At 35.3% G+C, this 12,099-nt stretch overlaps 1 protein-coding gene across 39 annotated transcripts in view; it reads right to left on the bottom strand.

The window, feature by feature from the left end:
* Positions 1-12,099, bottom strand: part of RIMS2 (regulating synaptic membrane exocytosis 2) — a 357,229-nt gene that overhangs the window by 249,041 nt on the left and 96,089 nt on the right. For 16 of the 39 annotated variants that reach the window (XM_008148474.3, XM_028155974.2, XM_028155977.2 and 13 more), the window contains exon 1: positions 4,871-4,992. The exons of the other annotated variants lie outside the window; for them this stretch is intronic. In XM_008148474.3, the coding sequence (XP_008146696.2) occupies positions 4,871-4,992 (122 nt within the window). Of the gene's footprint in view, positions 1-4,870; positions 4,993-12,099 lie in introns of those variants that run through there. 39 annotated transcript variants of the gene reach the window in all.

Raw genomic sequence — 12,099 nt, 5'->3', positions numbered from 1 at the left:
TAAAATGCCTCAAATTCAGAAGCCAAACTCAAATCGTGAATCAGTACTAGGGATTCTTTTGCTGTGTATATGAATCTTTGTAATTTGTAAATGGATATGAAGACAGCCATAGCACATATGAAATCAATTCATTTTACTATTCAGTTAATAGTGCCAGAATTAAACAGAAAGAAGTTTACCAGTAATTGTCTTCCTTGAGCTTTCTAAGATCTTTTATGATCATATAAAAGTTTATAATAAAAAAATACAGTTAACATTTACCTGTTAGTCATCAACAAAAGCAATAACTTTATAAAAAGTTCTCTAAATAAGGAAATTACTTAAAGATTATTTATCAGTATCAGATTAAGTATCTAGACTAATAATTGTGTATATAGCTAAGGTCCATAATAAAGAGTTGAGTAAAAATAGTAATTATATACATATATGGATTAAGTCATTTTAATTAGAAATATATACTTGTTAAGATAACCTTTTATAGTATATAATTTTTATATTTATAAGTATTATACATTTAACAAGGATTATATACGTGCATAATACATGCATGTTGTATGCATCTGTGCATATGTATCAGTCTACTGGGTGGCTCTATACTTCAGAATACAGATTGTTTATGAAATATGTTCCTATCATGATATATTGATTGTGTTGCACTCCTACCAACTCCAAACAATACACACTTTGAGTACAGCATTCTCAGAGCTATGAAAAGTAAGCATGCTCTTATTTCAATGTCAAAGTAGCCAATAATGTGCCATAATAAATAACAGGTGTCTGAGCCAAAAATCCTGAACACATACTGATGGCTTCATTATAAACCAAAGCGATAGTAAACACTGTGTAAATGACTAAGTATTCCTGACAAAAAAACACTACCAGGCTAAATAATTAAACGTTTATTTTATAAACTCAATAAATAACAGTTTTATATTTCTATTTTTAAGTAAAATTAAGGTTTTAGAACTGTGAAAATGTTTCAGTGGAAAAGAATCCATTTACACTAGGTGATTTCAAGCTTTCCATTTCTTTTTATAATGAGAACAGCTCCATAATTTATTGTCCAATAAACACTCTTGAGAGAGAGAAAAGTGTTACTAATAAAAAAGAGTGGAAGATAGCAGGCATAAACTAGGACTAGTTCAGACAAAACCGAACTTATGGTTAACTTACTTACAATTAAAAATACCTACTACAAGTCCAAATATTCTTTAGTCTACTGTTTTTTTTACTCTTACATTTAATATGAAAGTCTGCACATACATAGGAAAGGAGAGAAAGACTGTCTTTGATATCTAGTCCGAGTAAATCAAGTTCTATTATGCCCCTGTGTGGCCAACCAGCACAGCTAATTCACTCTCACACGTAATTACATCTGGAAGAAAATACGTATTTCTTCTTGGTACAAGAAAGATTACTAAAAATCAGTAAATGGGGAAACCTGAGAGGTATTAAGCACATTTTTCCAGAAATTTTATCACAAAAGATAGTCATCATCTTTTGAATAATGTTCAAAGCAATTGATTACTCAATGCAGTGAACTGTATTAAAAATATACCTCTAGCATCCCAATATTTATGTTTCCTTCCAAAGACAATATTGCAAACCTTAGATTTCATAATGCATTTAATACTTGAGGACTTTTCTACTGGCAATAAAAGCAATTATCTTTGTATCCGGATTAATTTATTTCGGGGAAAATGAGTTCACAGTAAGAAAACTTGATAACAAGAGTTTACATTAAAGTGGCATTTCATCAAAACCTATCAAGTGGATTGCCATAGGACATAGACACTGTGTGTGGTTTTTACTTGCTGGACCTTCCGTTGTTTCATTTTAACTGTAAAAGAACATAAGATATCCTGCCACCTCTTTTATGCCCTAAAATGACACTCAAGATCCACAATGATGAGAGAATAAGTTAAAAACTTACAATTTGAAACATAAGGGTTGTACTATATGGTTTCCCAACAAAAAGTTAGCCTAAAATATTCTAATGATTTTCACTCACAAGTAAATTTCAATTATTCATTAGGTAATAAAATGCTTTAACAATCTATATTAATCTCCAGTTTAGTGATTTATGATACATAAAATATTATTGGTGTCTTTAAAATCTTTGCTCCTTTGCAAGTTGAATCTGGAAATGTTTTTGGAGCAATTATTTTGGGAGATTTTCATCTTAATCCTTTATTGCTAATGTGTCATAGAAGTAAATCTCCCTATCATCTGACAACCTGATGATGGTTGGGCTGCAGATTTTGGGATAAGATGGGACACCTAGAAAAAGTCTCAAGAAAACTACTTAAAAGAGTCCTCTTTTGATAATACGTTGTCTACAACTGATACATAATACTATTCTAGTAATTTATCCTAGAAAGCAATTCAGAAGAAAATATAACCTAATTGTCCATATCCCTGATGTTATTTTCTATCAGTTTAAAGATGGAATTAATGTCACAATACAAATACTGAATATTCCATTTCGACTAGTCCAAACAAATGAGAACTATTCATGTAGTAAATAACCAAACTGTTCTTCCCAGGGGTGACACTCATATAATTGATGCTTCAGATCTCAAAAGCATCATGTCCAGTCCATGAAGTTAAAAGTCTCATTACTTAGAAAAAATTTTAAGTTGTAAGATAACATCTTCTGATGGACATACTAAGTCATTATTCTTCCTTTTTTTTTTCTTCAAGGATGATTTTGTTTTAAGTCTAAATCTTACTTTCTGATTCTATGCTAACTTGAAATGGTAATGCTTAGGTATTTGTGTTTTGTTTTTCATCTATGCAGAATAATAATTTTAAAAGACCATTGTGTCTGACCTGAACACAAAGTAACCAAAACATTAAAATATGTGGAGGGAGGCTTTATTAACTGTACATTCTTATAAATTTATTTTTCCTCTTCATACTTCTAAAACAATAACTATTTTTAAATTGGTTTTGACTTACGTTGTAAGTAAATCAAGTACTTGATTAGTTATGAAGATCAATAGATCTACATGTGAAAGAAAAGTCATGTTTTTAGAAGACCAAGAAGTGAAGAACATAGGAAGTGGGGGTTTTTCCCCTAAAACAGAATAAATTCTTTATTAATTGTTTCAGATAATTTAGGTTAAAAAAAGTTAAATAAGACTGGTCTTACAGAATGCTTAGAAACTCCACAATTTAATATTTAATTACCGCAGCATAAAATTCCAGATTAATAATGAAAGCATTGCAATTATAAGCATGACAACTTGTGCTAAAAGAAACTTGTGGCCAAAGCAAATGTGAAGTAATAGGGGTTCACATAATTCCCTCAAAAAATAGATATTCTCATATTTTAAACCTAGTAACATTTACTTTAAAATTAATTCAATACTATGCACAATTCCTAAAATAAATATATACCCAGTCCTAATATTAACATTTTTAAACATATAAATTCTTGGCATTAAAAAAAAAAGATAAATCAAATACGGAAAATATTTATAAGGGATGAGTACATATCCTAAAACTCTAGTAGCTTTGGGTCAAGGAATTCTTAAGAAAGCCATACTTAAATCAATACAGATTATTTTTATCATAAATCATACACTTAAATATTATATTGCTAAGAAAACCCACTATCTTTCTATCTGAAACTATAGATAACCTAGCATTGCATTTCACATGCTGTTATATATTTTACATTAGTCTGAAAATAAAATATTAAAAAAATAGAATTAGTTAATTGAACAGAACTGTACTGGGGAAAGATGTGAAATTTTATTAAAAGGAGACATGCTGCTCCATATTCAATGAAAAGGTCATAGATATATTTATCATGGGTAAATATTTTAAATGCCTAGAAATTTATAAAGCCTCCTTTACATTTGTAAAATCAAAACATATACTGCTAATAGGTATTTTTTCATCTCTAAAATAGGCTGCCTCACATTGTTCAAAGACCCTAAAAGGAAGAGATCTGCAAAACCACTCAATATTCTGTGCACTATTAGTTTTCCCTCGATTTCCAGAAGGTTTCAATGCATTATCATTTCTTTCTCAGTCTTTCCCCACACGTATTTAGTTAAAATGGGCTTTTTTTTTCTATACTAGGCATATATCATTAGAAATTCTCAAAAGACAAGCAACTTAAAGGAGGGGAAAACTGGATGACAAAACTGCATTTTAAAAGCATTCTTCAATAGGCTAGCTCTTTAACCATAAGCTAGAGAAACCATCTAAAACATATGTTCAGAATTTAACAACCTTCACCACACACACACACACACACACACACACACACACACACACACACACACAAAGATCAGGTTGAAAAGCAATAGAATTTATAACAAAGCATCTTTCCAAACTAGCCAATCTAATACAAATCATTACTAGCAGTTCCATAATAGAGCCTGTTTAAAAGTGATTATTGATCCCTGCATAGAGAAATATCTCAGACCTAGAAAACATCTTCCGCATGTTTTACAAAGAGCATGCATAACTGCTAATTCACATTTTCCAGCAAATCACGCATGATTATGTAGCCCCATCCCCATATATGCAATATAATAACTGCCATGATCACAAAGAGAAAGATGACAGGCATTTTAAGTTAATCCTTTCATTTCTTAGAAAATGAAATCATGAAACAGCCTGCATGTTTCAGAGGTCAACCTAGTTAAATTTAAGATGCTTTCTGTGCTTTGAAGTAAGCTTGTTTTCCTTCCTAAAATCAATTAAGAACACTACATAAAATTGTGTATTTCAGATAAAAAGACAACACCCTTATGATGCTAACATTTTAATACAGAACAATTTTTACTGACATATAAGGTTAGTATTCTGAAAATACCAATACTAAAAGAAAATACAGTCTAGCTTTACTTACCTTGTATTATTCAGCGTTTGTCCAAAAAGCTCATTTTGCAAAATATTTGGTGGGGATGAAAAAACCCCATGAAAATGAGATAAAACAGAATTGCAGACCTGGCGCAATGTCTCAAATTGCATTTTCTTTCTTTTTTTTATTTTTTTTTTCTCTCTCTCTCTCTTCTCTTATTTTTCCTTACCACCTGTCTTTAAAGTCATCTATTTGCACACGCTGTCAAATAAAAACATGCCAATCAAGTTCCATATTTCTCCTGAGCTCTGTAAAAACTGTGCTTAAATGAGCAGAGGTTGGTAGTTAATTGTACAGTCATTATTCTTCTAATTCAGTCGTAGAAGATTCAGTACCCGAGCAGCTTTCGGCTTTCTCCTGACTGTAGCAAGAATTCTAAACAGCAGTGAGCTTTTTGGGCTTCCCCAGCTGAAGTGTGAAGCTGAGCTGCTTTCATGTACTCTACTCATATTTCTCTAAGCCTATTAAAATCGCGCAATGAATAGATGCTGTCGTCAGGAGTTTCAGCACATCTGGCTGCCAGCAGTAAAGTCTAAGGAATAAAAATGGGGGCAAGGTATCGCCTCAATGCTACCACCAGGTAAAAGGAAGAGAACTATGATGCATTCTCCGACCCTTCCCTCCGTCCCTGAAAAAGAAATAACTCCGGCAACAGAGTATATGGGTCTCTTCAGTGTTCAAGCTGCTGCATAGGGCCAGGGCATTCTGAAAATAAGTGGTGTCTCCTTTGATATCATTGAAGCAATAAAAAGCTGTTCGGCCATAGAGCTTTTACTGCCTGCATTTACAATGCCATACTTCTTCTAAAGAAACATGTGGAAATTGTCTTAATTTCTTATTTAATTTTAAAATGTCTCCATTTATGTATTTTTTCTAAGAAAAGTCAGTAATGTCCCTTTTTAAAGGCTATACGTAGTGACTACATGATTATTCATGTAATTTTATGGGGGGCGGGGAGGAAACCCTATCAACTGAAAATCACTTAAGCAGCACACATGAATATCAACATTCCCACAATTCAAAAAACACAACTAACGCCAGTGAGACTTGATCACCATTATTCATTGATTTCAGTAATGATGGCCACAGCTTTCTTCAGAAAAGGATGTTTGCTGGAGGCTCCAATAGTCTAAGGAGACCCCAGATCACCCTCCCCTCTCAACGAGTAGTTCTGGTTTAGATAAAATCTTTCGTTATTCTATGTCCAGGTGCATCCATCTTTCTACTAAAAAAATAAAAATGTTCTAGAAGTGTGTAATCCAAATTTTACAAATCAACACACTGTACAGATGAATGTTTCTTGATCTTTAATTGCTCCTGAACCATTACATTTATTTAACGGACGCATCCCTTTTAAACCCTTCTCTTTTACCTCAACTTTTAGCCCTAACTCCCTCTCTTCCCTTCCGTACACATACCACTATCAGGAAATAGGCATGTAAATACACTAAGGAGTTTATTTTTAAATGGATGATTCTTTTTTGACATGAGTAAACATGTCACAAAAGAACAATACAAAATAAGCATGTAATAATACACATTTTTAAATGACACAAAAATAAATATTCTATAACATAAAATTTTAAACAACTAACTTTTTTATAAACTAAGATGTCCAATTATGGGTTTGTCCTCAATTAAAAGTGCTCCTATTTTGCTTATTTTTTAAGCAATAACTTTTATAGGTGCACACTAATCTATTTGTGAACTATATATACACACACACATACACACATAAATACATACATCTATTTGTGAACAGACCAGTCTGTATAGATGAACTGAAAAACCAACTGCCAATGATCAATCAAGGATATTTAGGTTAGAGCAAACATCTCAAAATTTCTCACATTTCTGAAAGATCCATTTCTATAAATTGAAACATACATTTTTAAAATTCCCAATTTCAAAGCTCATACTATCTGTGATAAAACATATAAATATATGTGTGTGTTTGTCCCCCGCCCCCATGGGTAGGTTAATTTTTTTGTTTACAAAGTACTTCTAAATCTATTTTTTAATATCCAGAAAACATGAGTGGGTGGTAATGTTGCTATAATTTTTTAAAATTTATTTTTAATTTTTATTGAATTTATTGGTTAATAAAATTATATAGGTTTTATGTGTACAAGTCTATAATACATCATCTGCATATAGTATTGAGTGTTCATCACCTAAAGTCATCTCCTTCCATCACCACTCACCTCCCTTTTACCTTTTCTTACCTCCTTCTTCCCCCTCCTTCCCTCTGTTAATCACCATACTGTTGTCTGTGTCTACAAGTTTTTGTGTGGTTTCTTTTTGCTTAATCCTTTTTTACCCAGCCCCCAACCTTCCTCTCCTCTGACAGCTATTGGTCTGTTTGCTGTATCCATGAGTCTGTTTCTATTTTGTTTGTTTATGTTGTTCATTAGATTTCACATATAAATAAAATCATATTGAAGCTGTAGGGGACTGGAGATCACACAGCTTGTAAAAGATTTGAATGAAGGCCTTCAACTGTGGACTCCATTTCAAATGCTCCTTCCCTATCTTTCTCTCTTCTATATACATACACACATGGGCACACACATACACACATAAATACATACATCTATTTGTGAACAGACCAGTCTGTATAGATGAACTGAAAAACCAACTGCCAATGATCAATCAAGGATATTTAGGTTAGAGCAAACATCTCAAAATTTCTCACATTTCTGAAAGATCCATTTCTATAAATTGAAACATACATTTTTAAAATTCCTAATTTCAAAGCTCATATTATCTGTGATAAAACATATAAATATATGTGTGTGTTTGTCCACCCCCCCCCTCATGGGTAGGTTCAATTTCTATAAATAATCCAAAGCCCTTTGGAAGCAAGTCTATTAAATAAGAGGTTGATTACACAGCAAAACATTCTTTGTTTTTAAAGAGAAAATTTCTTTTGTGTTTCAAAATGGGATCTGAAGGCAAGGTCAGGAAGAGTTTCCAAAATGGTCTAAGCAAGGGAACCATCACTGGAATGAGCATTAAAGTAACTCCTTGGGGAGAGCAAACAACGTAGCTACGGCCTTTCTCTGGGTCTCACTGCACAGCAGGCTCTATTGGTCAGCCCTCTGCGGACCCTCAATACCCCCCAGGTGCTTTCTCCAGCTTTTACCTGCTCCTCTTCATCCCTAAGGGCTCAAATGTCACTTTCATGAGAAAACTTAAATTTTACCGTTTTAAAGATATCTGGCTTTATTTTGAATTTTTAACAGTAGCCAATCTTTTCTATTATAATGCTCCATACATGTAAACATCTAAACACAGCTGATCAATTAATGAAACCATATGGTTATATAATATGTATAATCTATGTATAACAAATCCCATAAAATGCTAAAGAAATTTTTCATCTTATTAAAATATAGATCTGTAGCGTTACCTACATAATTGAAATAACTGCACTACTCTTCCATTGCATTGTTCTTGTTCCACTATCTGTAACATCTGACTCATTAAAATCTTGGGTTTAGCCCTAGCCAGTTTGGCTCAGTGGATAGAGCGTCAGTCTGTGGACTGAAAGGTCCCAGGTTCGATTCCGGTCAAGGGCACATGCCCGGGTTGCCGGCTCGATTCCCAGTATGGGGTGGTCAGGAGGCAGCCAATCAATGATTCTCTTGATGGGTTTCTCTCTCTCTCTCCCTCTCCCTTCCTCTTTGAAATCAATAAAAACATATTTTTTAAAAATCTTGGTCTTAGAAGAATTATGGTCCAGGTGAATTATTACATATTTTGCAAATGAAAGTCTGGCATTATAATATTTCCCGAAGCCAAAACCACAGACCCATTCATCTCAGGGATAACAAATAAGCAAAGAAATAAAAGGCAGGTGACAAAATTTCCAAAATGGGTGAGGGAAGGGCATTCAGTAAAGACACCTATATCCATTAGCAATGGTATATAGCCGCTTCAACTCAGTGTGGGCCGCACAGTATACCCAGGTACAGAAGAAAGACTTGCCCAGACCCAAATAAGCCCACTATAAATCTAAAGATTTCAAATAAAAATCAGAAGAGTTTAGTTCAAAATACCTACAGCAGTTTTCATAACACTTTTTTTTCACAATTTTTATTTAAAATGTTTAATGTTGACATTATTGCAGGTGTCTCCCTCTTCTCCCCCTTTGCCCACCCCCACCCACCTCTGCCTCCCCCTCCCTTGGCCTTCACCACACTATTGTCCGTGTCCATGGGGTACGCATATATGTTCTCTAGCTAATCCCTTCACCTTCTTTACCCAGTCTCCCCCCACCCCCTCTCCTCGGACACTCTGTTCCATGTGTCCATGCTTCTGGTTCCATTTTGTTGGTCCGTTTATTTTGTTCATTAGATTGCACATATTAGTGAGATCATGCGGTATTTGTTTTAAAAGCATGTTGATGCTCGGTTGTTTTCTGATGTACAAAAAATTCTGTAGTATTTCCTGGGGCTGGAACTCTGTATCTAGTTTTGACCATTGCTACAGAACAGATACCTTCCAGTTCCTACCATCTAGTTCAGAAAGGAACAGAGAAAACTCCACAAATGTATGCAGCCACACCACCATCGTTATCCTCTGACTCCTCTTTCTAGACCAGAAATGGGAGGGCTAATCCTACGGGAGTTTGGGTGTGAGCTGCATTAGCATGAGAGGTATTACAGGGTTGCTTCAACAGCCCAGTGCCAGAGCAACTCTTTTTTTTTTTTTAATGTATCTTTATTGTTCAAATCATTACAGATATCCCCTTATCCCCCTCCCTGCCTCCTCCCCGCTCCTTCCCCAGGCCTTCACCGCACTATTGTCTGTGTCCAAGAGTTATGCATATATGCATATAAGTTCTTTGGTTAATATCTTCCTGCCCGCCCCCCTTCCCTCTGAGATTCATCAGTCTGTTCCGTGCTTCCATGTCTCTATATCTCTTCTGTTCATCAGTTTATTTTGTTCATTAGATTCCACATATGAGTGAGATCAGGTGATACTTGTCTTTCTCTGACTGGCTTATTTCGCTTAGCATAATACTCTCCAGGTCCCTCCATGCTGTCTCAAAGGGTAACTCATCCAAGCAGTTCCTATACCTACAAACCAGCAGCAGCAGACATATCTTTCCCATTGGATGCAAGAGTTAGGTAACTGAGTGCCAAGCCTAGATTTAAGCTCAAGAACAAAAATGTCCAGAGTGACTATCTGACAAATATCCATGGTTTAGAGGAAAGAGAACCAAGATCTCTGAAAACACAATTTGTTAAGTCTCTCCAGTCTTGCGACTGCGAGTTCTGAGCATATGCTCCCTTGATAACTATCAAGAGAGTCAGTCACTGAAAGCAACACTACCATTTCAGGGAGCTATATGAATATGAATAAGACCCAACTCCATCTCTAATAGCTACATTCACCAAGAACCACAGCATAAGGGATATTTATAGCCTTGGGACGCCAAGCACTCACGCCTAAGCTTGCAAAATGTCTTCACAAGGCACCTCCACTGCCTAATAACTTCCAAGTGTCCCTAGTTTCTTCAGTAAAGAAATACTGATGGCACATTGTTATCTTAAGAAAATTGGAAATAATAATCATTGGCACCACTATAAACGTGTTTAGCAAAATATGGGAACAATAAAACACTATGCAGTAATACTGGCCACCAAGAGTTCCCATCTGCAATTTCTTTCTTTCAAGCAATTTTTCCTTCTAGTCGTTACACATGAAAAAGTGGGAAAATGAAGACACTAAAAACATAGCAAAATATTATCTCACTGTATGTGGAGGCAGGGAGATCAATTGGAAAGCTAACGCAGAAGTCAAAGAAAGACACTGGTTGGCTTGGATTAAAGTGATCACAATAAGATGGAGATAAAGGAGCACTAAAAAAGTAGATGTTGAATCAACAAGACATAATGATTGATTTGCCACAGGGGTGGGAGGGAGGTGGTGTATGGAGGTCAAGAGGGAAGTCAAAAATGACTCTCAGATTTCTCTCTTAAGTAACCAAGCATATAGTCTTCAAACCTGCTGAGACAGAGAATGCTAAAGGAGGAGCACATCGAGGGAGAAGGAAGGGGAAGATGATGAGTTGTAGAATTTAAGTAGCATGCAAGACAGCTAAAAAGACAGATGAGTATGCAATTGAGTGTGTCACTCTGGAGTTCAGAAGAGAGTTCTCAGCTGAAGATATAAATTCATGAAGCATCAGCATATTAGTAATAATTTTAACCAAGAGAGTAGATGAAATCACACACAAAAAGAAAGTTCAAAATGGGGAAGGGAGGAAGCTGTGTGTGGGGGGGGGGGGGGGTACAGGGGGGTGCATTATAAGACAAAGCACCAGGAAACTATTTCCACATAAAGCCATCAGGTAAAGAAGACATGAGTGGAGGAGAGAAAAGAGGAGCAGACACAGAAGTAGGAGGGAAATCAGGAGAGTATGGTAGCCTAGAAGCCAATAAAAGACAGCGTTTAAGAAAAATGACCCATTCCTTGTTACATATTCTGTCATCTGGAATTTGAATAATTACTGCTTATGACCCTGTGCTTCAAAACAATTCTGAAAGTTCCCAGGCTCTTTTAGCCTGAAATCCCTCATTCTATAGGACCCACGAATAAGGACTAGGAGCAGATATCTTGTAACCTTCCTTCATCAACCTTCTCCCCTTTTTAGTCTTGGTTCAGCCAAAGCAGGAGACCTTATGCAAATGAAGTCATGCAAATTTACATGTATTCTGATTCAGTCCTATCAACTTAAAATATGTAGTTAGATATGCCTGCCCCTTAAAAATGGACACAGAGCACTGGCCGGTGTGGTTCTGTGGTTAGAACATCATGATTTATCTAGAAGATATATTTCTTTCTTTAATGCCCGACCACACATATCCAATCTAACAGAAGTAATTTCTATTAACTCCACCTTCTAAGTGAAGCATAAATCCACCAACATTTCCATCTTGTTACTACAATTCTAGCTCAAACTACCAACAACTCTCTCCTAGATTACTTCAATAGACTCCTCTAACTTCTCTCAGCATCAATTCTTACCCCCACAAACCATTCTCTACACAACAGAATCCTTCCTATATAATAAAAGGGTAATATGCAAGTTGACCCTAACAGGCAGAATGACTGGGAACAACCAGTGGCTATGACGTGCACTGACCACCAGGGGGCAGACGCTCAACGCAGGAGCTGCCCCCTGGTGGTCAGTGCACTCGCACAGG

The sequence above is a fragment of the Eptesicus fuscus genome, chromosome 19 (genome assembly GCF_027574615.1).
Source record: "Eptesicus fuscus isolate TK198812 chromosome 19, DD_ASM_mEF_20220401, whole genome shotgun sequence".
NCBI classification, from domain to species: domain Eukaryota; kingdom Metazoa; phylum Chordata; class Mammalia; order Chiroptera; family Vespertilionidae; genus Eptesicus; species Eptesicus fuscus.
This window is presented reverse-complemented; position numbering and strand designations above follow the sequence as displayed.